This window comes from Mesoplodon bidens (assembly GCF_964165515.1).
Source record: "Mesoplodon bidens genome assembly, chromosome: 2".
Taxonomy (NCBI): domain Eukaryota; kingdom Metazoa; phylum Chordata; class Mammalia; order Artiodactyla; family Ziphiidae; genus Mesoplodon; species Mesoplodon bidens.
Window position 1 is genome coordinate 171,029,845 of NC_138177.1, and position 25,659 is coordinate 171,055,503.

The 25,659-nt window shown below is 58.5% G+C and overlaps 2 protein-coding genes across 8 annotated transcripts in view; both read left to right on the top strand.

Annotated features, from left to right (window-relative positions):
* Positions 1-1,723: 1,723 nt before the first annotated feature.
* SH2D5 (SH2 domain containing 5) lies at positions 1,724-14,762 on the top strand. Of its 5 annotated transcripts, none has more exons than XM_081218564.1 (10): positions 1,724-2,024; positions 6,417-6,545; positions 6,879-6,962; positions 7,458-7,532; positions 8,602-8,748; positions 10,033-10,281; positions 10,434-10,608; positions 10,979-11,087; positions 11,580-11,739; positions 14,678-14,762. In XM_081218564.1, the coding sequence occupies exons 2-10, from the start codon at positions 6,459-6,461 to the stop codon at positions 14,741-14,743; spliced, it is 1,152 nt and encodes a 383-aa protein (XP_081074690.1). In that variant the 5' UTR covers positions 1,724-2,024; positions 6,417-6,458; the 3' UTR covers positions 14,744-14,762. The 5 variants fall into 5 exon arrangements, with proteins under 5 accessions (XP_081074690.1, XP_081074688.1, XP_081074689.1 ...); XM_081218562.1 differs by lacking the exon at positions 14,678-14,762 and adding an exon at positions 12,404-14,628; XM_081218563.1 differs by lacking the exon at positions 14,678-14,762 and adding an exon at positions 12,404-14,628 and having other exon boundaries at positions 6,882-6,962.
* A 1,423-nt stretch (positions 14,763-16,185) lies between these two features.
* The window catches only part of KIF17 (kinesin family member 17), a gene marked incomplete at its 5' end in the record, with an annotated part of 47,978 nt that continues 38,504 nt past the window's right edge, over positions 16,186-25,659 (top strand). For all 3 annotated transcript variants that reach the window (XM_081224488.1, XM_081224489.1, XM_081224490.1), the window contains 3 exons: positions 16,186-16,416; positions 22,241-22,387; positions 23,308-23,409. In XM_081224488.1, the coding sequence (XP_081080614.1) occupies positions 16,186-16,416; positions 22,241-22,387; positions 23,308-23,409 (480 nt within the window). The remainder of the gene's footprint in view (positions 16,417-22,240; positions 22,388-23,307; positions 23,410-25,659) is intronic.

The following is a 25,659-nucleotide window of genomic DNA, read 5'->3' on the forward strand; positions in this document are numbered from 1 at the left end:
CTCCTGAGAAAGATTTAGAAGGCAAAACTCTCCCTCTGGTTTTAATGGCTTCACCATCTGAATTTAATTCCTTGGTCTTTTTTCATTTTGACCTGAAACAAATTCCTGGTGCTATTTTTAAAATTATAGGCATCAGGATGAATTGTGTGCCTCAGGAACTCCTCAGAGCCAGTAGTTAATTCTGTTGTGGCTTGTGTTGTTTTCTCTGAAGAGTCTCAAAATGGGGACTGTGGTCTAGTAATTGGCAAGTCCTCTATTTAAAATTTACGTGCTTTTTAGGAAAGCTAGTAAGAATTAACGCTTCTTCCTTTGTGTACCGAGTTTCATAAATTGGAATTTTCGGAAAGCAGGACCAAGTTGTAAATCAATCGATCCTTCTCATCAATGGACTCAGGGTTGTCCCATGGCCTCGGTGAAGAGCTTTCCAGAGCATCTGGCATGCGAACTCAACAAACACTTGCCGTTCAATAATGTATAAAAGAAACTCAAGAAAAACAGCAAAGTCTAACAGCAGCTAATATCCACGGAGCACTTCACTTACTATGGGTCAGGCACTGTGCCAAGCACTTTGCCCACACTAGCCCTTGGGAACCCTCACGTCCCTATGAGTCAGGTGTTAGTAACGCTTCCAGATGAGGCGCTGGAGGATTAAAGTGCTTAAGGTGCTTGCCCAACGTCCCACACCTAGTCAGAGGAAGTGCCCAGATTTGGGACCAAGCCTCGAAGCATTACACCTCACTGTGGCCTCTTGGAAGGGCATCCAGGTGCTCTGGGGAGACAAAGCGATGCCCTGCAGGCCAGCATGGCTCACACATGCCTCCTTCCCAACTCCCCTGAGCCCTCAGACCTCTGCTGTGCCCGCCTACCCCTGTCAGGGTGCCCAGCTGTGGGGGTGCAGCCTGTGCCGCCCCTGTGCCCCTGCTTTCCTGCCGTGTGGCAATGCTGGTGTTTCCTCTGCAGAATTCAGGTGTCATACCCGCCAAAGGCCGGACTGAATGAATCGGGCTTGCTGTTTATTTTTTGGTGCCTACAAGGTTTTGGGCCCTTTGGGAACAAAAGCGCTCTCCATCTCCAACCTGTGGCTGACACCCTGGGCTGGATTTGCTCACCAGTTTTCCCCCATCTCTGTGGATTTCCGTGTAACCCGAAGGACATGGTCACGGCCCCGTGCAGTGCAGTGATAAGTGATAACTCGTGCGGAGATTTCTCCAGCGGGCTGGGCAGGCTCAGTTAACTCTCTTACAAGAAAGGCCCAGAACGGCCGGCGGGAAGAGGGCGAGGAAAGGGATGCGCCACATTCCCACCCCTCTGGGGCTGAGGGAAGGAAGGGAGAGACTGGCCGAGTTCCCCAGAGGCTGGGCCCTGCGCGCTTTCATTCACTCATCAAGATGACAATCCCTGAAGGCCTCCTGCGGGCCAGGCTGTCCTGCGCACCGGGGATGGAGGCCCTTCTGGCCGAGGCTGCTCGCACTCTAGTAAGAGGAGTAGGATGACGGGCAGGAGTGGCGAGGGCTCTTCAGGAGGTGGAGGAGTCACTGGTTGTCAGGGAAGCTTCTCGGAGGGGTAGCTGCCGCCGCCGCCGCCGACAGGACGACGAGGAGCTAGCTAGGGGGCGGGAGGGGAAAGACTCTCCAGGAGGAGGGAACCTTCGGCGAGGCCCGAGGCACTCTGGACCCCCACCCGGGAAGAGGCGCCCTCGGCTAGAGGGAGCTCCACCTCCCTCCCTTTAAGGCGGAGCGCCCGGGTGCGAGACGGCGGGGGCGGTGCCAGGGCCCCTCGCGGCCGCTGATTGGACGACGTGGCCGAGCGGAGCCGCCCCGCGGGCGCCGATTGGGTGGGCGAGGGCCGAGGTGAGCTGGGTGCTGGTTCCCGCGGCCACGTGGGGGGTGCGCGGGGAGGAGGGGGCGCTGGGGGGGAGGCGGTAGGGGCGGGGCGGGCTCCCGGGTGGGCGGTGGAGACGCTCGGGGCTGCGCGGGGGTAGCAGCGCCGAGCTGCAGGACGGGACTCGAGACGCGGCGGCCGCGGTGAGTGAGCGCCGGGGAGCCAGGCGGGGGCTGGGACTGGCTGACCGGCGGGAGCGGGACTCGGTCCCCAGGCGCGGAGATGGGGGAGGTTCTCGGATGGGGAGAAGCACCTCTGTCCCTTCCCCATCACCGTCATCATCCATCACCTCCACCATCACCATCCGTCACTTCCACCGCCCCTCCGCCAGCGTCCTGCCTCGCTCGCCCCTCCATCGGTCCGAGGACTTTCTCCGCCCCGGGCCGGCCGGGGACTGTCAGCTGAAAGCCCTAGCAGCGCTCCCCAGGAATAAATACCCACGCTGTGGAGCGCTCCGTACCGCCTGGGCGCTTGCCCCGTATGTGGTTTGGCCCCACTTAATCCTGAAAACAGCCCTTTCCGCTTAATGTCGTCTGTACGGAGAGACCGCCCTGTACTGATAGCACCGCCTTCCCCACCCCACACGCACACACATCTCGTATCTTCTTCACCCTGCTGTATTTTCCTCCAAGTAACTTAAACCCCCTGAAATGTTTGGGTTTTTTAAATTTTTTAATTTATTTATTTTATGTATTATTTTTTTGGCTGCGTCGGGTCTTTGTTTCTGTGCGCGGGCTTTCTTCTCTCGTTGCGGTGAGCAGGGGCTACTCTTCCTTGCGGTGCGCAGACTTCTCATTGCGGTGGCTTCTCTTGTGGAGCACGGGCTCTAGGCGCGCGGGCTTCAGTAGTTGTGGCACTTGGGCTCAGTAGTTGTGGCTCGCGGGCTCTAGAGCGCAGGCTCAGAAGCTGTGGTGCACTGGCTGTTGCTCTGCGGCATGTGGAATCTTCCCGGACCAGTGCTCGAACCCACGTCCCCTGCATTGGCAGGTGGATTCTTAACCACTGTGCCACCAGGGAAGCCCCTCCTGAAATGTTGATTTCTAGTGCCGTCCCCCCAACCCAGCTTGGGTGCTCCGTGAGGGCTGGGACTTTGTTTTGTTCACCTGGCACATAGCGCTTGGAAATATTCTCAGCAGGAACAGATAGATGAACAACCCAGGAGGCAGCCGCTATTACTACCCCACTTTATGGTTGAGGAAATGGAGTCTGATAGGTTGTGACTTGTTGGTTACATCAGCCAACCTTGTGGGACCCCACAGTCCACAATCTTGACCCTAGGCTGCGTGGTTCAATCTCTCCCACCCTGTGGTCCAGACAGGTAGGGGTGGCACCAGGGGTTGTACTGGGGGCAGGGGGCTCTTCTGTGCTGCTGAGCCAAAGCTAGTGGAGCTGAGGCAGGTGACTGAAATGGCCCTGGCAGCCCCAGACCATCTGGCCCAGGAGGCAGTCGGAGAGAGAAAGCAGCTGTTTTGCTGATCAGATCCACCCCCAGCACCGGAGGTGTTCCGGGCCACTGCCCCTTCTTCCTCGCCTCACCTGCCCCTGGATAGGCTGGGACCCACCAAACTCCTAAGGTGGACACCCTGCTCACTTGGGGGAGGGCGCTGCCATGGCCTGGGGAAAGAGCCCCAGAGACCCAGGCTTGCTTCCGAGCTCCCCCGTACGCTGTGTGACCTTGGGCAAGTGACTTCACCTCCTGAGCCACCATGTGCTAAGCTCAGAGTGCAGACTGAGTGGTCTCCCACGATGCTGGAAGGTGGGCCCTCTTATGACAACCATTCAGCTACAGTGCAGTGCAGCAGAGGGCCTCTGTCCGTGACCCTCGAGGTAGTCAACTCATCCAGTTCCCTGTCTCTAAGCAGGGCCACCTGGAAAACCTCAGAGGAGCAAGAGAAGGGCCCCAGTCTCATTTCAAATGTGTCCGCTTAGGAAGGTTCTGGCCCAGAGCCAGGCTCCTGTGCAAAACCTCAGAAAAACAGGTCTGATCCAAAGGGATAAGTGGGTGTCTGTGCCTGGAACAGGTAAGCGGATCTGTTTCCAGGGTTAGGGTGAGACTGCACCCTCCCTGGTCCCCTGGGCAGCCCCCAACTTGAGGCCTGGAGCCGAAATGCACTGTACCTCTCAGGCTTGGGGGGAAGAAACTTCCAGTTTTCTGGGGTGGGGGAAGGATCAGGTAATGGGGGGTGAGGGGGGACCCATAAGAGGGCCAGTGGCCTCCCCACCCGCACCCCACAGCCCGCACCCTGGGGTGTCCCCAAGGAAGCTGCGGCTCTGGATCTGGAGGGAGGAGGCTGTTCACAGCCTTAGACACAGCTGTCCTGGCCTGTGTGTGTGCCATAGCCCTCGTGGTTCCTTTCCATCTTAACACTCTTAGCATCTGAGGGGCTGTGTCAGCAGCGCAGGCAGCATGTGAAATGTGCTCCCCATCTCTCCCTCCTCCCATCTCTCCTTTATCTCTTTTTCTACTGTCTTTCTGCCCACTCCTCTGTTCCCACTTCTGTTGGCTGCCTTTTCATCCTGGGTTCCTTCGCTCTCTCCCTTTTGCCCCGTTTGGTTTTTGGTCTTTGCCTCCTCTGTCCCGCCCGCACCCACCCCCTTCCCCCACCCCGCCCCGCCCACGGGTTCGGGGCATCACAGCCCAGGATGTGATTATGAAGTTGAAAGGCGAGTTCCCTGGAAGCCCCGTCTCCATACCTGGAACCGAGGCCACATAGCTCTTGTGCCAGTTACACACCTAACTTGCTGTATTTAAACGTAAAATGACAGTAGGTAACGGACGTGATGTGAAAAATAATTAGGATCAAAAAGTAGAGGTGCCAGGAGGGCGGAACCAGGAAGTCTTCAAAGGGACCATGCAGCCTTTATTTGCTGGCTCTTCCCTTACTGGCCGCTCACCGGACGTGGTCGATTGCTGCTGGTGCCCCCACCTGGCCTGAGCCTGGGGTTGAAGGTCAGGGGCAGGCTGAGGTAGGAGCCGTTCCTGGGCCCTCGGCGCTGAATCAGCTCCAAAGCACCCAAACCCTCCTTCTCCAGGACTCCTGCAGGTGCAAGAGCACACCTGGGATGCACCCATTTCCTGCCCAGCGCCCTGTCTGATCCCTGCTTTCTCCTGGCAGGAATCATGGCCCTCAGGCAGGCCCCCCCTCCTGGACTGGGTGGTCTCTCCTCAGGTGTGGCCTGGTGCAAGGAGGGCACTGAAAGTGGCGAGACCTCGCTGTCCTCCAAGCTCCTGCCCGACCATCAGGTTTGGGGGTTCCCCGTCCCTCGTGAGACTGTACCTGTTGATCATAGCTCCGAGCCTGGCAGGCATCGTGCTGGGTTCTGTGCCTCCATTCAATTCTCATTGACTCCTCATGTTATCCCAGGTTTGGGGACAAGGAAATGGAGGCTCAGAGAGGTGAGGCAGCTTGCCCAAGGTCGCACAGGATTTGGACCCAGGTCTCTCTGATCCCAAGTGCAGTGATTACAAGTAGCCCGGTGAGACGGAGCCCGCCAGGATGGGGGATGGAGGTGGGGGTCTAAGTTGGCCCCAGGGAAGCCTGAGGGAGCTGCGTCCCTGGAACCTAGGCAGAGGCATTCTGCCATTCTGTCTGTGAAGCGTTTATTCCACATTCACTGAGCACCAGCTGTGGTCTGAGCTCCGACAGGGAGTAAGTGCTCTCCCTGCCCTTGAGGACGGTCTAGAAGGCAGCTTTCCTCCTCTTCCCCCCCTGGTGGATCTGGGAGAGGGGCCCTAGGAAAGACCAGAGCCTGGCGTGGGCTGGGGCAGGGCTCCTCAGCACCCCCGGGCAATTGTCCACCCTCCCTACCCCCTGCCTCAGCATCAGTGTCCGGTCTGGTTGGGGTGGGGTCTTCTGGCAGGGGCTGGAGTCAGGCTGGGCGGAAGAAGCCAGGGCCCCGTGACGCAGCCTTGGCCATCCAGCGCCCCCCTGCCCCTTTGGACTCCAGAGCTCCTGCCCTGGAACCTGCTGTGGCTCCCCACTGCCCACAGGGCAGAGCCCCAGTGTGACATTTAAGGCCGATCGATCCCAACCCGGCTGCCCTGCCGCGTTCTACCTCAGGCCCAGCTGCCTTCACTCCTCGTGCCTCCGCAGACTGTTCTCATTGTTCTCATATCCCCCCTCTTGGGTGCTGCCTTCCCAGGCTGTCCCGCTCCCCTGGCGCTTTGCACAAGCTGGTTACATGTCCGCACCCCCTTCCTCCAGCTCTTTCCTGAAGCTCACGCCTCAGCGAGGCCTTCCCGGCTGCAGTCACCCCCGGCCCGCCCTTCATTTCCTCCTCCCTGCTTTATCACCATCTAGCATATTCCATATCTTACTTATTATTTAGTTTACTGGCGGCTCCATGAGGGCAGGCAGGGAGTTTGTCATTTAGGTCAGGGCCGTGTGTCCCCTGGGTCCCAGCGCCCGGGATGCTGCCTGGCACACAGCCAGTGCTCAGGCAGGGTTTGTCGGATGCAGGAGCTGGGTGGCCTCTGACGGGCGCGCTGAGGCTTGACCGCCTGGGCACCAGCCCTCCTCCCCCGCCCTTTGCAGCCTTCTCTCCTGCAGACCCTGAAGCCGGGCACCCTGGGGGCCATGCAGAAGCCCGGGGCGGGGGGCCGGAGAGCCTCCGACTGTGGCCCTGCCCCTCACCGGCCCAGGTGCATCACCAAGTTTGCGCAGGTGGGTGGGGCCGCCCCACACGGTGGGCTCCCATGGGCCGTGACTGGGTGGCAGGCCCTGGGGGTGGGGAGGACCCGTGGGTCACGGGCCTATTTCGGTGGCCCCAGCTCTGGAGTGTGTGTGCACGGATGAGGCGATGGGGCCGCAGAGGGGCCGAGCGGCTTCACCAGGGAGAGTAGCAGAGCCTGGACTCCGAGTCCGCGCTCTGTCACCGTCCACAGCCTACCCGACAGAGCAGAGTGCGTGCGTGGAGGGCGATTTGGAGGACGGGGGTCAGGAGCCATGGGCCTGACTCCCCGCGCCGCCCTCCCACCCCCCCACCCCACCCCCAAGCAGTACGTGGGCTCCTTCCCCGTGGACGACCTGGACACCCAGGAGAGCGCGTGGCTGGTGCAGCAACAGCTGTGGGCACTGAAGGTAGGGGGCTGGGGGCTGGGGAGCGCACTTCCCTGCGGGGGATCACAGCCTTGGGGTGTCGGCTTGGGAACGGCCCCGAGACCCTGTGATCCATCCCAACCTCCATTCAGAGAGATGGAGCAAGTGAGGCCCAGGGAGGGGCAGGACCAACGCCATTCTGAGAGATGGGCCCAGTCAGGACCACACCCGGGCTCCTGGAGCCACGGCCCTGAAGCCCCGGGGCCCCCTCCCTTGGGCGGTCATGACCTGTGCCCCACAGGTGGAAGCCACAGGTGGGAGAGATGGGGGGGTGGTCATAACATGGCCCAGGGGTTGGTCTACCAGGAGCCATCCACACTTCCCCGGCTCCTTGGGGCTCCCTGTCCAGGGCTCAGTCCCCTGGCCGCTGGGGTGGAGTTGGCTGACCAGCCCAGGGGGACTAGTACAGAGGCTGGGCTGGGCAGGGCAGGGCCTGGGAGGTAATGTCTGTCCCCCACCAACTGTCTCCCCGCCCAGGACTGTCCCCGCCGCCGGGCTGTCATCCTGAAATTCAGCCTTCAGGGCCTCAAGATCTACAGCGGGGAGGGTGAGGTAGGAACCCGTGTGGGTGCAGGTGAGGACCGGACAGGTGTCCTACTCCCTGGGAAAGCACTCGCCTCCACCCAGCCCTGCACTGCCCCTCCAGCCTCCCCAGCTGCCCAGCCTGCTCTGGGCCTTTGGACGTCCTCTCTCCAAGGCCCTCCCGCCCTGGCAAGCGTGGATGACAGTTTCTCCTCCCTCTCACCCGCCAGCCGCCAGCCCACCAGAATCTCCGGGGGCCACCTCCTGGCCTGAGCATCAGGACCAACCAGCCCCATGAGGTTTCTGTGGGTCCCCGGGCTTGGCCAGTGCGCTGTGGCTAGCCTCTCATGACTGTGGAACAGGGCCAGGCAGGCTGGAGGCCAGTTGGGAGCCCCTGCTTGGTCTGCCATCCTCCTCTTGGTGCAAACCAGTGTTTGATGAACACTAAACCGCATGCCAGACTGTGAGACCCACGACTCCGGCACCACTCACCTAGGACTGGTGCAAATGTGTGCAGAGCTGTGCATTGCGGGGCCCTGGGTTCAGGGCCTGTGCCACCTGCACGAGGTCTCGCTCACCCCCCAGCCCCACTTGTCACAATAAGGACTCAGAGACCTGCCCTCACCGGCCCAAGTCACCCGGAGAGTGAGTGGCAGAGCCAGGATTTGAATCCCGGTCACCTGACTCCAGAGACCAGGCGTGCAAGCCCAGGGCTGGCCACAACTGCCTGTCCCCGTGACCCGCAGGCCGTGAACCCTCTGCCCCTCAGCTCCATAGCTTGGCATGACCACCCCAGCCAGCAGGTTGGCAGCAAGGAGCAAGGGACCCGAGCTCAGGTCCCCTGTGAAGGATGAGGGTTCCCATGTGAAGCGTGGTTTGGGCAGGCCTGGAAGGAGGGCAGAGTTCTTCACCCCAGGAGCAGGGTGGGCCCGAAGCTGGGCGTGCAGGCTGGGCCCGAAGCTGGGCGAGCAGGCTGGAGAGCAGACCCGGGAGGCCTGCCAGCGGGTGTGCGGGGCCTCGGGGCTGGCACAGGCTGGGCGGGCGGCTGCAGGCCCCGCGGCGGGTCTGATGGAGGCCGGTGTGCCCGCTGCACCCCCAGGTGCTCCTGATGGCTCACGCCCTGAGGCGCGTACTCTATTCCACCTGGTGCCCAGCCGACTGCCAGTTTGCCTTCATGGCCCGAAATCCCCGGAGCCCGGCCAGCAAGCTCTTCTGCCACCTCTTTGTGGGCAGCCAGCCTGGAGAGGTACCTGGGGCCCAGGGCAGGGGGCGCAGCACCGGGGGGTGTGCTGTGCATCGGTGTGGGTTCCAGGGACCAAGGCCCTGGACGGCTCAGCCAAGCTGGCCTGCGCCCCCTCCAGGGATGCACCCCTTGCCACCCTGGCTCCTTCTGTGGCCCTGCCCTCTGAGGACTCCCTCAAAGCGAGTCAGTGGCCTCAGCATTCCCCGAGCTGGGAGGTGGGGACCAGGCTGTGCCCTTAGAGATCGGAGGGTCACACTGCCGGGCCTTTGCCCTTGCTGTTCTCTCTGCCTGCAACCGCTTCCCCTTCTCATCCTGGCAAATTCCAACTCGCCCTTTGAGGCTCAGCCCGTGTGTCTGTGGAGCCCACCTTGAATCCTCCAGACTGCCCCCCACACTTTCTGCGGTCCTGTGACACGAACTGCACTCTGTCACCGGTCTGTCCCTAACTACGGTCACTGGAATTCTTTGAGAGCAGAGGCTGGGTCCGGGCCTTGAACTGTTCCGGTGCTTGGCCCCGTGGGGAGAGTGGGTGGGCGGGTACATCCCGAAAGTCAAAGCCAGTGTGGCCACCATGAACAGTGGAGCCTCGGCAGCCAATTGTTTGGCAAGCAGAGGCTGGGCTTGGTTCCGCGCAGCAAGCATTTGCCATCACCCCTGTATGTCAAGCCCTGTGCCGGCCACTGGAGTGACAGGTGGCTGAGACGTGGCCCTTGATCTTCTGGAGCTCACAGTTCCAACGTGTTAGGCCTGGATGATGTGTGTCGCAGATGGAATGTGTGGGCCCCAGAGTGCTGGGCTTCTCCAGGGGGGTTTCTGTTGTCCATTTCATTAAAGGGGCACGGGGAGGTGGGGAGGAGGAAACTGAGGCGCAGAGATGCCATGCTATACCCAGGGTCACACAGCAGCTCCTAAGTGACAGAGCCAGGATTGGATCCCAGGTTCTGTGACTTCAGGGCCTGGGCTCTTAGCCACTCCTCCAAGAGGGTACAATGCACAGGGTGAGGGTAGTAAACCTAGGGGTAGGAGTGCATTTAGCCCATGTCGTCGCAGCTCCAAGCATGATGCCTGGAACAAGGTAGACGATCGGTATTTGTTAAATGAATAGAGGAAGCTGGTCGGGGATGCTGCACGGTGGTGAGGTTTTGAGGGATAAGAAGTTTTCCCAGGAAGAATGGGGAAGAGCATTCCAAGCCAAGGGGCTGCATTCCCGCCTGGGGAGTGGGTTGATGCCTGAGGAGCCCCCAGGAAACCTCCCCCAGCTGAGCCCGCCTCCCTCTCCCCCACCAGGTTCAGATCCTGCACCTGCTGCTCTGCCGCTCCTTCCAGCTCGCTCACCTCTTGCGTCACCCTGAGGATCGGGCACGGCCTGAGCCCTGCCCGGGACCCGTAGGGGACGTGCCCCTGAAGCCCCTGCCGGGCCCTGGGGGCACCCCTGGCCTAGTGCGGGAACCCCTCGGCGGCGATCAGCTCTCCCAGCACGTTAACGCGCTGGTCTCCTTCGGGCGGCTGCCAGCAGAGGGGCCTGGGGGCAGTGGGGTACGCGGCACGCCAGCCAGGGAGTGGGCCATGGACAAGGGAACTGGGCGAAGGTTTGGGGATCAAGAGGGGCGGGTGCTGGACTTCTGTGGGAGGGGCTGATGGCTGGGCCTGAGTCTGGCCGTCCCTGCGGGGTCCTCTTGGTGCCCTAGAAGGAGCCGCCGGAGTCGGAAAGCCGCGGGGGCGCCCGCCACGCCCGCCTGGGGAACCCGTACTGCTCGCCCACGCTGGTGCGCAAGAAGGCCATCCGCAGCAAGGTGATCCGCTCCGGGGCCTACCGCGCCTGCACCTACGAGACGCAGCTGCAGCTGTCGGCTCGGGAGGCCTGTGAGTGGCCGGGCACGGGTGCGCGAGTCGGGGAGGGTGGGCCTGAGCGTCCGCGTCTGCGGGGCCGTGACTGTCGATGCCTGCGCCTGGGAGTGCTGAGGCCTCGTGTCCACGCGAGGGAGGGCGGGAGGGCGCAGCCGGGTCTGCGTGCCCAGGGGCTTGCAGAGGCGACTACGTAGCCGCCGCTGTGCTGTGACTGGGGAGTGGCTGTGCCTGGGGATGTGCCTGGGCGCCGCTGTGCCTCTGGGGAAGCAGGATGTGTGCAGACTGGGCCGGGAGCGGCGGGGGTGATGAGGCCTGTGGGCGTGGGCCGGGCTGGGCGCGGGAGGGGACCACCTCTCTTCCTCTGAGCCCTGGATGGTCTCCATAGTTCCTGACGCGTGGGAGGCCTGGCCCCGGGGTCCTGGGGGCCCCTCATGCCTGGTGGAGAGCGAGGGCAGCCTGACGGAGAACATCTGGGCTTTTGCTGGCATCTCCAGGTAGGAGGGGGTGCCCAGCCCTTTTGGGGGGCGTCAGAGAAATAGGCTGTGGGCTCCCCTAAGGCCCTGAGATGTGTCCATCCCTGCACTTGGGCGGAGGCCTCCTGACCTCGGGACCTCAGGCCAGGGGCTTCCCCACCGTGGGCCTCAGTTTTCTCAAGTGTGAAGTGGGGATTATAAAAGGACCTTTACTGCAGGGCTGTGGAGAGGATCAAATGAGGTCATTCAGGTAAAGCCTTCAGCGCCTGGCCTGTCACAGGGAATGGCTCCCGACATGCCAGCTCTCTACCGATTGGGTCTTGAAGTTGTCAGCAATTAGGACCCCCTTGGAAACCGTTTAGAAGGGAAGGCTAAAAGCTTCCTTCCGCGGCGGGCCTACTGTGGGGCAGGCAGTGTGTTTACGATGCTGTGGAGCCGTGATGCCATTAAGTGAGCTGAGGCTGGGTCCTGAGTGGGGGCCCCGCCCTCAGCCTCTCCCCTCTGCCCTCCCAGGCCCAGTGCCCTCGCCCTGCTGCGGAGAGACGTGCTCGGGGCCTTCCTGCTGTGGCCTGAGCCAGGCACCAGTGGCCAGTGGTGCCTGTCGGTGAGGACACAGTGCGGCGTGGTGCCCCACCAGGTCTTCCGGAACCACCTCGGCCGCTACTGCGTGGAGGTAAGAGCGCTCCTGGCCCTGCCCCTCGCCCTCCAGCCCCGCCCTTTTCTAGCCACTGAGGTCCTGAGCCCTCCTCACCCTCATCCCGGGCCCCCACTGGCTCTCTCTGGCCCCACCCCTTGTTTAACTCTCCATCCAGCTCTCTCGTCCTTGGCCCTTCTGGCCCCGCCCCCACTGGCCTATTGGGCCCCCCTGTACTCTGCTGGCTCCACCCTAAGGCCTCTCGCTCCAGGGAGGTGAGGGTCTTGGGCTAGGGTCATGCCTCACATTTTTACAGAAATCCCGGCTTTTAAAAAGTCACGCTTTCCCACATCTTTTAGCGGTAGAGGAAACTGATCCGAGAGGGTAGAGGCTTGCGTAAGCTCACACAGCCTCCGAGTCTCTAGGTCTGGAGTCTTGGCCTGATCACAGGTTTCCAGGGACCGGTGGGCAGGAAAGACTTTTTAAATGTGTGGCCTTACTTCCACGCTGAGTGCCTCAGTCCTGTCCAGGCTGGGAGGAGAGAAAGGGAGGGAACCGGGATGTGGTTCTGCTGTGAGCAGGACAGTGTCCTCTCTGGGCTCGAATATCCTCCTCCCTCCTGGGGCAGGATCCTGTGTGAGGGGGCGGTTGTGTGGAAGGGGGAGCTGGAGCTGAAGTCCCTTCCCCTCGTCGTCCCCACCAGCACCTGCCGGCTGAGTTCCCCAGCCTGGAGGCCCTGGTGGAGCATCATGCTGGGACGGAGCGCAGCCTCTTCTGCTCCCTCGACATGGGCCGCCTGAACCCTGGCTACGAGGAGCAGGACTGCGGGCCCGAGGGCAGGCTTCCCCGGACGCTCCGGCCCCTTGGCCATGCCAAGTCCGAGGCAGAACTGCAGGGCCTGGGCTAGGACGCTGAGCCCCATGCCAGGAGGCCCCGCCTCACCCTGGCTCCTGGGCCTCAGCAGGCTCTCTGCTCTGCCCTTCCCCCACCCCGCTGGGCACCAGTTCCATCCGGTCACTGCCCTTTGGACCAGTCTTCCATCACTACCCTGCCTGTGGGCGGAGCCCCGAGAGTGGGGATTGCCAGTGGCTTCTCACAGGACACGGGCCCCCGTCAGGATTGCAGGAGGGGCAGGCAGAGCTCCAGGCTTCCATGAACTTGCTGGGTGACTGGATGCTTGTCTTCTCTGGGCTTCACCTTACTCCTAGGTGGGGAGCTTTCCAAGGTGGGCGGGAAGGTTTGCTCCAACAGAGGTGGAGCCCTCTCCTAAGGAGGCCAGGCCTTGGGGCCCTGACTGGGCATCTCCAGAGAGCTCCTGACCAAGGCAGCCAGACATGTGAGGGAGAGGTATCTGGGGAGGCAGGAGTGAGTTCTCACTTTGGGCGAAGGCGTGGGGACGAGCCACCTCCGTGAGAAAAACAGGGATGACGTGGTGGAGCTTGGAGGCTACATCCAGGCTGACGGAGCGAGCCCTGTTTCCCATGTCCTTTGAGGCTAAAGGAGTCTTCCCTTGAGTTCTGAAGAGTAGGGGTTAAGAGGGTGCAGAAAGGGCAGGACGGACAAAGAGCCGTGCCACCCAAAGCCCACACGCAGGTGGACACCTGTGTGCAGAAAGGGATGTGAACGGGCCGACAGGGCAGAGAATCTCAGTGAACCTTCAGGCTAGGAAGGCTGGTTTTTCTCCATTCAAAACCACGGACTTGTGGTTCCTGCTTACTTGGAAGGGATGTCCCAGTCTTATCCCCACCCACACACCCCTGCCCCACCAGGCTCACTTTCTTTGGCCATTTGACCGGGAGGGGCCAGCAGTGAGCTGCAGGCTTAGAGGGGTGACCAGGGTCCTGCTCCACTCATTCTGCAGGCCAGACTGGGTTTGGTGGCTGCCTGGGAAGCCCCCCAATGGTGGCATTTCCCTTAATGGGCATCTGTCAGGGGCCACTTCACTAGGCCAGCCCCCTTGGGGATGGGGGTCAGGGAGGAATCATCCAAAGGTAGAACTGATGTGGGCCCTGCCAAAGGGTACTTGGCCTCAGCGGGCAGTGGGGGTGCATCCAGGGAAATAACGCTAGTCTAAGGCAATGGCCCTGTGGTGATTGACGACGGATCTGGGTATTCCCCTGTATAAGTAAACTTGACAGACAGGCATGAATCTACCAGATTAAGATAGGGAGCAAGTTCACTTTGGATGAACTTCTATTCCTGAGGCAGAGGCCAAGTCATGAGTCTGGGGGCTGCCCTCTCCCCCATCTGGGGAGGGGATGTGACTGCTCAGCACCTTGAAAGTAACAGACTTCTGACTCCTGGAAGGAAGAGGGCAACCCCAATGGAATAAAAAGAAGGGAGGAGCCTCAAAAGTTCAGGCCTGGTGTTCCCAGCTTACAACCTCCAGCTCAGCAAATGGTCTTGGCTGGGGCCTTGTCACTCTTGTCACAAGGGATAGGAGGAGGCTGTCCTTTGGGGGTTCTTTTCACTGGAACCACAGTACTGATTTTATACTGAATGTGAGTGGGAACCCAGCCTCACTTTACGGCCATTACTACCAGAACCCATCTCCTCCCTGGGCAAAGTCCTGGTCCCTCGTGGGAGGCCCCAGGCTCACATTTCCCTGGCAAGGAGAGGGGTTTGGTGACACGGGGCCCAGGATTACAGCCCTGGAGTCTCGCACATTTAAGAAGACCTGATAACTGGTCTTAACCTCTATAAGGGATGGATTTTGTTGCACAAGTTATCTGTGTGGACAAGGTGTCAGGAATGTTCCCAAAGTACTTTAACATTCCTTCACACAGCATTTATGGATCACACAATACAAAGGTTTTTGACCCACATGTGCAGACGCCTCAATGTCTTAATTATAGACCACAGTTTTCTCTGTTCCAACCAGTGTCACCTGGGTAGCCCAGCTCTCCTTACTGTGTGGACTTGAAATAAATAAAATGCATTTCTTCGGATTGTATAGTACAGACTTTTCCTTTGAAAGGCGAGGTCTTTGTCCAGTTTGCCGGCTTCGCTTCTGTTTGCCAGCCATACCTTCCACTGGTGCTGAATGATGAACCAGACAGAGATCCTGTCCTCCGGGGCTCAGGAGGTCTTGAAAGAATTGGGTAGGTAGATTCAAGCAATGACTACTGCTTAAAACCTTCAGTGGGTATTTCCTACAGGAAAAAGACTCAAGTCCTTATATTCTGGCCACTCGGGTTTTCCTTCTGCTCCTGCAACATGCCACAGGGTCTTTGAACAGCCTGCACAGGCCTCCTCGTCTTCCTCTTCTTCCTTTACCTGATTAACTCCTCACCCTTACCATCTCTCAGTCTCAGGAAGCCTGCCCTGACTGCCCCCTGACCCCGTGCCTGGCCTGGGCGAGGTTTCCTGGCTAGACATTCCATAAAACTGGTCCTTTAGTTTGTTAACACTCTTATTTATGGGATTTTTGTTTGTGGGACATTTGTTTCAAATGTCAGCCTCCCCCACTAGACTGTGGGCACCTGGAGGGCAGGGACTGGGCTGTCTCCCGGCGTCTATCACCGTGCCTGGCAGGCACGTAGCTGACAATTTCTGTGCAAAGGGGAGCACAGAGGAGGTGTGACGGCCGCTATTCTGGAGGGACTTGTGCTCGGGGTGGGGGTGGGGAGAGAGGCCAGGCAGCCTCTCCAACCAAAAGACCAGCTTTCAAAGTTTTTTTTTTGTTTCTCAATCTTGAGTCTTAAAACAAGGGGCAGCGTTAGAGGGAAGCTTTGCTCTTTCCCCGGGGCTGTGATAGGCTCTGGGGCAGCCTTCCCGAGTCAATACAGGGATGTGGATAAAGGGCAGCAAGGTCCTGTTGCCTTTCTCAGTAGGTCTCTAACCCCCGGATGAGGCCGCTCCTCTAGTATTTCTCTCCGAGGTGGAGTCAAGCCTGGCCTCCCCTGGGCCACCTCGGGCAAGCTGCTTAACCTCTCTGGACTGGGTCTGTGGGGACTGGAGAAGAGAACGGCTATGCAGCATCTGGCACCGAGCCGACAGATGCTCCAGCAAAGCCAGTGCCGGTCCTCCCCGACGGCCGCCCCCGCGCGCCGGCCTCCAGCCGGGGGATGCTCTCGGGGCCCGCCGGGCGCGGAGAACGCGCGGACGTTCGGGAGCACGGGCTGTGACGCCAGGCGTTGCCCAGCAACCACGAACGCCGTGGCAGCGTCCGTGCTAGCGGGCGGCTGGGGCGGCTCCGGGGACTCTGGTCTTGCGGCGGCGCCTGCAGCGCTGATCCCCCACTGCCCCGGCCCGGTCCGGGCCTCAGGGACGGGCGAGCCCGGGAGCGGGAGGAGGCGGCGGCTCCGGTCGGGTCCTGAGACTCCGCCGCCGCCGCCCCGCCCCCGCCGCGAGGCCCCGCCCTCCGCGCCGGGCTCTGGCCCCGCCCCCCGGCTCCGGCGCCCCCGCGTCCCCTGCCCCGAGGTCCTGTGTCCTGGTCGCGGCGTCCACGTCGGGCCGCATCCCGGGGACCCCCGCCGCGGCGCCATGGCCTCGGAGTCGGTGAAGGTGGTGGTGCGCTGCCGCCCCATGAACCAGCGGGAGCGGGAGCTGAACTGCCAGCCTGTGGTGACGGTGGACTCCGCGCGCGGCCAGTGCTTCATCCAGAACCCGGGCGCCGTCGACCAGCCCCCCAAGCAGTTCACTTTCGACGGCGCCTACTACATGGACCACTTTACAGAGCAGATCTACAACGAAATCGCCTACCCGCTGGTGGAGGTGAGGACGCCCGCGAGGCCGCCTCCGAGGACCCACTGGGCAGGACCTGGGGCCACTCGGAGGGGTCCTGAGGGACTGCCCTGCCCACAAGCCGGGCGGGAAGGCCCTTCTGGAGGGGCGCAGGTGGACAGCAGCAGGTTGGTCTGAAGACTTCTGTCCTGTCAGCAGACAGCTGGAACCTGTCTACAATGTCTGTCCGGGTCTCCACTGCCCCCAGTGCCAAGGCTGGTCCTCACCCCCATCCTTCCAGCCTGCTTCCCACAGGAACTCCAGCCCCCAAGACCACTTGCCCTCCACCTTCACCCAACACCTTCAGGACTTCTCTAAAAGCTCCAGCCACTTCCCCAGCCTCCTCCTCTTCTCCCAAGAGCCCCAGGTCTCCTCCTCCCCCTCCCCCTCTCCTTTCTCCTCCGCCCCCTCACTAGTGCCCTGCTTCTGCAGAGAGAAGGCTGCTGGCCTGGCCTTGGTCCTGGAGAACTGGAAACCCTTTACCTTTGGTCTGACTTACCTTCCTCCTTGGCGGTTGAAGAACAGGGAGGCCACAACAGTTTCTGCCCCTTATAGGGCTTTTGCTTTTTTTCACACTCTCACACTAGGTAGCTCCTTGGCGCTGCATGACAGGGAGGTTCACATTTCACAGATGGGGAGACTGAGGCCCATAGGGAGGAAACATGGCAAGCTCCCACAGTGAGTTTCTGGCGGAGGTGGGGCTGGAGCTACTCCTGGCCCAAGGGCTCTTTCCTTGCTACCACCATCTCCCCAGCTGTGCATCGAATCGCTAGTGAAGTGAGATGTCACAGGTTGTTTCAGGAAAAAAGGAAAAGTTTGGGAAGTGCTGCATACACCCTCCCTCACTTGAAGCTGCCCATTAGGGTACTTGAGGCTCTGGGGAGTCTTGCAGTGGAGAAAATAGTTTGGCTTATTTAACCCAGCATTTCCAGAAGGTATTTGCCCATGGAACCTTTTTGTTTTGGCCGGCAGGCCAGTTAACATCCCCCAGAGCACCTCCTTTGGCTGCAGTCAAAACCGCCTGTGAGGGTGGAAGTGTTCTGGAACCCAGAGTGGTGAGGGCGTGACTGTAGAAGATGCCCAGGGAAAGAGGGCAGCTCTCCCCAGAGGGTGGTACCACGCTCTGGGGATGGCCAGGCTGTACTACCATCCTGGACTCCCAGGCTGGAAGGGACCAGAATAGGTCCTCTGGTCCAGCCCCCCACCCCCACCCCAGGTCCTTGAATGTCCACCTTGAATGGCCCTTGAATGGCAGGAGCTCTCTCTTCCCAGAGCTGCCTGCTCCACCTTGGCTTCTTAGCTCCTAGAAGACCATTCTGCGCGGTGAGTCAGAGTCAGCCACCCTGATGCTTCCAGCAACCTGCTGTAGCTCTGTCCCCAGGGCCCCTCTGCTTCCTCGTCCAGGGTCGCCCCTCGGAGATTGGAAGATTCCGAGATTGAGTTCTCCTTGGCTTTGCCTTCTCCAGGGCCTCAGCCTTGCTCATGGGTTCCCCTCCACATCCTGGAAATAATTCCCCTGAGCAAGCCTCCCTTGTCAGGGTTCCCAGGAAGCCCCAGCCCAGAGGGGGTGACCTAAGGAGACAGTGGCTACCTCAAACCCCAGTTCTCACTTCTGTCCCAAGTTCACTGCTACAGGGGATTCTGTCAGACCCCTATCTCCAGTCATCCCACAGAGCCTCAAACTCAACATGACATATGTTCCTTTTCATTCATTCAGCTAACAAATAGTATTCTCATACCAGGCCCCATCCTAGGCATGGAGAGCGCTGCCCTCAGCCAGCTCATGATCAGGTGGGGGAGCAGCTAAGTTAGTAGCTACAAGCCAGGGTGATGAGTGGGAGGAGAATCCTGGGGGACTTTGGCAGCATAGAGAAGGCTAGCAAACCTGGGCTTGGAGGGGATGGGAAGGCAGGGAGGCCTTCCTGGAAGTGGTGAGATCTAAGCTGAGACCAGGATGAGAGGAGTCAGCCAGGCAAGAAGGTGGAGGAAAGGGCCTTTCAGGTGGAGACCAGCACGTAGCATTTGATCTTCACCAGACATATGTAGAGCTGGAGGCATCATTCCTGAAACGGAAACGGAGACCTTGAATGTCACAGAATGAGTTAGGGGTGGTTTTGATTCCCAGCGCAGTGCCAGGTCCCCATGCTCCATCCTGCTGCCTCTGTTAAATGAGCGGCATGTGACTCATATGCAAAGCACGGTTCAGCAACTTGGAGCCAGGAGTAGCTGCACCCTTAGGCCGGGCGGCTGTGTGTCTGTCCTGCTGGGCTCTGACCACCTCCAGGCGGCCTCCTGCCCAGGCCCTTCCCTTCAGTTCCTACTGCACGAAGCCTCCAGCACTTCGGACTGACCCTTCCCTTCCCCCCCCACCCCCCCCACCCTTAAATCCAGGCTCTGTTCCCGATCTCCTCTGTCACTGGGTGACCTCTTCCACACTCCTGGGAGCTGTCCACCTCAGACCCACCTTTCAGCCGACTCAGCATGTCCTACCCTGATCTCCTCACCTCCACACCCGGCCCGCTGCCTGGTCTGTGGGTTCTTTCCCAGCCAGTGGCTTTGCCATCTCCTCGTCCTCCCCGCTTCACACCCATGACCTTAGAGTCGCCTCTGATGACCCACCACCCAACCCACCCGGGGACCAGGTACCGTGGCTTCTACCAGGACAGACCGAGGACGGGCCTGGTGTCCAGAGACATCGATGCGGTAGGATTTGGCCCCTGGATGGAACACAGAACTTGGGAGAAGACAGAAAGGGGACATGAGGCAATTTAGCACAGATGCTGTTATTTCAATTTCAATAGTTATGCGTTGATTTTAATGGGAAGTAGAAGAAATACTTAGCATGTCCAGCCTGTAACGCAGCTTCACGGGAATTATTGCTGAGGATGACATCAAGTTAACAGGAGAGTCAATTAACAGTTTGATTTCATGAAAATCATTTAGTAAATAATAACACGGGGAACACGGCAGAGCCCGGGGTGGACAGAGTGGCTGACACTTAGGACCTGCTCCACGTGTGCGCACGTCTCTGGTGGGTCTGGAGGTATCAGTTGATGGGTGAAGCGTTTCTGAAATCTTATGTTTTGCCTTAATGCATGTAAAGTTGTCTTCTTCTTCACAGCAGTGTGGTTCTGCAGAACTTTCTGCAGTGGTGGAAATGTTCTGTATCTGGGCTGTCCAATTAGGGACTACCAGCCATATGTGGCAAGTGAGCACTTGACATGAGGCTAGTGCTTTTGAGGAAATGAATTTCAGTTTTATTTGATTTTTTAAAATATAAATTTATTTATTTATTTTTGGCTGTGTTGGGTCTTCGTTGCTGCACGTGGGCTTTCTCCAGTTGCGGCGAGTGGGGGCTGCTCTTCACTGCGGAGGCGGGCTTCTCATTGCGGTGGCTTCTCTTGTTGTGGAGCACGGGCTCTAGGCGTGCAGGCTTCAGTAGTTGTGGCACGCAGGCTCAGTAGTTGTGGCTCGTGGGCTCTAGAGCGCGGGCTCAGTAGTTGTGGCGCACAGGCTTAGTTGCTCCGTGGCATGTGGGATCTTCCTGGACCAGGGATCGAACCCATGTCCCCTGCATTGGCAGGCGGATTGTTAACCACTGCACCACGAGGTAAGTTCCTGAAATTAATTTTAATAATACATTTTATTTGACCCAATAGTATCCAAAATATTATCATTTCAATAAAACATAATAATAGATACTATCATGGTATAATAGCTATTAGGGAGATATTTTACATTGTTTCTTCATACTAAGTCTTCGAAATCAGGTGTGTGTTTCATACTTATTGCACATCTCAATTCAGGTGCTTAAGTGTCCATAGTTCAAATGAAATGAAACACAAAAAAATAAAGTTGTGTTTGATGGGAAAATATTTTACACTGCTTCAGTTTTTAAATATAAATTAACATAAATTCTGTTCCTCAGTCGCATCAGGCCCACTTCTGGTGTGGTTGGTGGCTGCCCTACTGGACAGTGCATATAAAATATTTATTTTGATATAGAATCCCTTGTCTGGTCTGGGTGACATCGATGGTCCAGGCACTGCACCGTGTTGTCCCTGGGGCTCGCATGCCCTGCCTCTGAGGCTCCTGGTTGGGTGACTGGTCTGCCACGGTTCTCCCACACCTCAGGGGGCTCATCCTGGTGTGTAGCACCTGGCCCTCTGATGAGCTGTGGATCGTGACTTCCAGTCTTCCTTCCCCAGCGGTCTCTGGGGATCCCGAGCCCTGCAATGGTCTACAGAATGGGTCTTTCTTGGTTTTTTTTTAATATATTTTTTTAGAAAGGTAGCTAACTTTTTTTTTTTTTAATTTATTTTTGGCTGTGTTGGGTCTTCATTTCTGTGCAGTGCAAGGGCTTTCTCCAGTTGCGGCGAGCGGGGGCCACTCTTCATCGCGGTGTGTGGGCCTCTCACTGTTGCAGCCTCTCTTGTTGCGGAGCACAGGCTCCAGATGCGCAGGCTCAGTAGTTGTGGCTCACGGGCCTAGCCACCCCGCGGCATGTGGGATCTTCCCGGACTGGGGCACGAACCCGCGTCCCCTGCATTGGCAGGCGGACCCTTAACCACTGCACCACCAGGGAAGCCCTTTTTAAAATATTTTTAATTAAAAAAATTTCGGCTGCATCGGGTCTTAGTTGCAGTACCCTGGATCGTTGTTGAGGCATGAGGACTCTTAGTTGCGGCATGCCTGTGGGATCTAGTTCCCCGACCAGGGATCGAACCTGGGCCCCCTGCATTGGGAGCATGGAGTCTTACCCACTGGACCACCAGGGAAGTCCCTACAGGATGTGTCTTTGCAGTGGAAATGGGCGCAGACGCCGCCTGGGCCCTGGGGGCCCGGGCACGGCTCTCTGGGCCCACATTCTAACACAGGATTCCCCTGCCCCCATACTAAGTTCTAGAATTTGTGATCTCATGAGCTGGGTGAGGGCAGGGACTAGGGTGTCTTCTTTGTTCACCAGCCACAGTCCCCCTCAGAGAAGAGAGTCGGTACCTATGGAAAGAACAGTCGCATCAGTGAATGAAGGATGCCCTCGGGGATGCCACCTGGTTTGCCTCCTACTTCTTCCCAGCTTCGTCTCCATCCCCCTCGCCCAAGTTCCACCTGCTCTCAGCCTCTCACCTCTCTGGTCTTTTCTCAGGCTGTCCCCTCAGCCTAGAATGCCTTCCTCTTCCTGTCACCTGTTAAAATCCAAGCCACCCTTTCTGCTCCCCCTTTCTCCTCCACCTGCCCAGGAAGCTTTGCCTGGCTCTTCCTGCACCTTCTGTCTCTCCCTCTTGGCACTCCGTCTCCTTGCCCGTCCTGTACGCCATCATTACATGCACCTCCACCTCATATGAGGATCACGTGTATACGTCTTGTCTCCCGCACGTTCCAGGCAGACATTTAGGGAGCGCCTACCTCTGTGCGCCAGCACTGCGTGTGCCAGCACGTGAAATAATTCCCGTGTGCACCTCCCGACAGCCTTAGAGGAGGTGCTGTTCTTACCCTTTGTTACAGGTGAGGAAGCTGAGGCTCCATGTGCCTGAATAAGGACAGGCCAAGGGCACAGTCAGTAAAGGGTGGCGGCCAGGCTCTTAGCCATACACAGGGACAGTCTCCTACCCCACCGGGCAGTGACCCCCTTGAGAACAGAGCTGTGCCGCCTTCATCTCTGCACTGCCCTCCCCCAGCCCCGTGCCACCGTGGTGGGAGAGCCAGGGAGGGGCCCTAAGTCTGTGAGTCAGGAGGCAGCCCTGCAGCCCCGGGCCTGGCCCCAAGCCTGGCTGAGCTCGGCCAGCTGAGCCCTGGGCTGTGTCCTCCTACACAGGGTGTCACCGAGGGCTACAACGGCACCATCTTTGCCTACGGCCAGACAGGCAGCGGGAAGTCCTTCACCATGCAGGGCCTGCCGGACCCACCCTGCCAAAGAGGCATCATCCCTAGGGCCTTTGAGCACATTTTCGAGAGCGTCCAGGTATGGGCCTGAGGGACGGAAGGGGCAGGGTTGGGCTCCCCAGGCGTTACCGTGAATGGTCCCAGAGCACTTTTGACCTGGGCAGCGGTTGTGGGATGCGGTCAGAGCGGCCTTGACGCGGCACAGATGAGCAGACGCAGGCTGTGGTTTCTGAAGAGGTGATGGGAGAACTTAAAGCTGAGAAAATTCTACCTGCTGTGTTTTCCTCCTGCCATTTTTGGATTTTAACGTTTCATATAACACTTCACATGGATATGATGACCCAGAGTGCTGGCCCAAGAAATGGCTGTAAACAATCATAGCTTCCTTTTTTAATTGAGCAGTTGCTACAGATCAAGCATTGTGCAAAGCCCTTTGCATAATTATCTCACTACCACCCTGGCCCAGGAGGTAGCTGTTATCCTCATTTTTGAGATAGGGAAGCCAAGGCTTGGAGCCCTTATGGGCTGGGCCCAGACCAGTTATCCCAGTGTCCAGGCTGCCGGTGAGACGTGCCCTGCTGACCACTCGTGAATGCGCAGAGATTCCTGCATCTGGGAAATGGCAAAGCAGGGACCAGTCAGCTGCAGAGCCCACTGTACTACACCTGGAACCCATTTTGATGACCCACAGGAACATCAGGCAACTGGAAGAACTGCCGGGGATTAGCCCGGGGCCAGTGCTTGGTCCAGGCCTTACCCGTGGCCTTGGTCTCTCTACCTGAACAGTGGGGAGGCCTCTCCCATTTCCTTTCCCACGAGGCTTGTAGAGAGAGCATGAGTCCATAGCAGTATGAAAATGATGCCACTCTGAGAAGCCGGAGAGGAGGGGAGAGCTTGCCAGGCAGGCAGGGCCAGGTGAGGTTGGGGACACCTCCTGCCACGATGTCCTCTTGTGATGTCCAGGCCGCGGGTGCTCAGGTATCTTTGCTCTCCCTGCAGTGTGCAGAGAACACCAAGTTCCTGGTCCGGGCCTCCTACCTGGAGATCTACAATGAAGATGTCCGTGACCTGCTGGGCACTGACACCAAGCAGAAGCTGGAGGTGGGTGCAGCCCCGGCAGGGGTGGGTGGGGGCAGCTAGAGGGGGAGGTTGGCATTGGGGGTGCTCCCTCAGAAATATGGGGAAGGGTCCTGAGGACACAGGCGCTGGTTCAGACTAGAATGGGAAGTTTTGAACTTGAATTTTGGAGTAGTCTCAGAGTCTGTGAGGCAGGGGAGGGGTTAATGGGCCTACCCGCACCTTGCAAGGGGAGGGGAGGCCTTCTCTGGGGCAGTGCCACTTACGTCTGTTGAAATAGATGGAATTTGGTGACAGATTTCATTTGAAAAAAGGGTTCCACTTCTAAAAAATTATTTTGAAAAATTCTAAGGGACTTTCAAGCTAAAAAGGTAATAGTGATAATTTATTGAGCACTTACTGTTTACTGACTGCTTTAGGCATGTTATCCCAGTTAATACTCCCAGTAACCTTGTTAGGTAGATACAGGTTTCCCCCACTATCGGAAAGCAGAGCTAGTGTTTTGTAAGCTGAAATGGCATAAAGGGAAGAGTATCCCCTGCTTTCCAAAATCTTGTTTCCACTTTGCTTTTATGAAAGACTGACATTAGTACGATAAAGGCCTTTTTGGTAAAAGTGAAAATCGGATTTCTTTCCGGCTTGAACTTAGAGAAAGTTGGGGATACCCATATTATTACCCTCAGTTTACCGATGTGGGAAGAGAGGTTTACGGAGGGTAATTAACTTGCCCAAGCTTCAACAGCAGGAAGCTGGCCAAACCTGGAGCTGAACCCAGATCTGTCTGACATCAAGTTCCTGCATTGCGAACATCCCACTTTACCACTGCAGATGGGCTCAGGTTCTGGGACCTTGTCCCCCTCTGAAAGGGGTCTGGTGTGGAGGTGTCCAAAGCTCGATGATATGACCTCAGAATGTTGTTGTGAGGATTGAAGAGGGTAACAAGGGTGAGCTGCTGAGCAGAGGGTCGGCGCATAGTAGGGGCTCGATGTGTGAGCTCTTTCGTGCCATTGGGATTCCGAGAAAGGATGAGGAATATGACCTGGGGGTTGCAAAATGGACTCAAGACAGAAAAAACTAGGGCTGACCCAATTGGTCACTGAACATTGCTCATCTCGTAAATTGTCCTCAGTCTCCTGAAAGGCTAGAATCAGAATGAAAGAACATCATTTCCCAGCTGGGTGAAGCAGAATTAGATGCTTTGAGGGCTCTATCAAGATAGGCAGGACGGGGCTTCCCTGGTGGCGCATTGGTTGAGAGTCTGCCTGCCGATGCGGGGGACACAGGTTCGTGCCCCGGTCCGGAAGGATCCCACATGCCACGGAGCGGCTGGGCCCGTGAGCCATGGCCACTGAGCCGGTGCTTCCGGAGCCTGTGCTCCGCAACGGGAGAGGCCACAGCAGTGAGAGGCCCGCGTACCGCAAAAAAAAAAAAAAACATAGGCAGAATGTGGCTGACCCTTTGGGGAGCCCAGCAAGGTCAAGTGACCTGCCGGGACTGGACAGCCAGGTGGTGGCAAGGCTGGACCAGGTCCGGGACCTTTGGGCAAGGCTTGGTTATGTCTGCTATCTGGGACTCTGAATGCTGGATGGGCCAGGTCAAGTCTAAGGAGGAGGGACTTCCCTGGTGGTCCAGTGGTTAAGACTCCTCACTCCCAATGTGGGGGGCCTGGGTTCCATCCCTGGTCAGGAACTAAGATCCCACATGCTGCACAGCGTGGCCAAAAAAAAAAGTCCAAGGAGGAGCCCAATGAGGGGAGACTGACCCAGATCTGTGGCCAGCATGCTGGTGGCTGCCCCCAGACTCTGGGGCTTCTTATCTGACCAAGAAACCAATGCCCCCCTCCACGCCCCCCACAAGAGGCCCACAACCAGCGGTGGAGGTTGACCTACCTCCTTCAGAGTCAGAACGCCTGAGCTGGGGGAATGTCAGTCATTAATGAGCATCAATCCTGGGAGGTCGCTATGGAGATTCCCATTCTACAGATGAGGAAAGGAGGCTGGGAAAGAGGAGGTGACTTGCCTGTGGCCACTAGGTTAGGAAGCCACAGAGTCAGGGTTGGACATTTTCCGTGGCCCAACTGCCTAAATCTCCCCAGGGCACAGGCCTTGACAGCCACGGGAGGGAGCGCAGAACCAGATAAAGGGGCTGCTGCCGATGCCCCCCAGTCTTCCAGACCCTCACTGACCTCTAGATTGGACAGGACGTTGGGATCACCTGGGTCCCGTCCCACCCCATCCATGTGGGCAGGGCTGTTTCCCTGCTCAGATCCAGAGC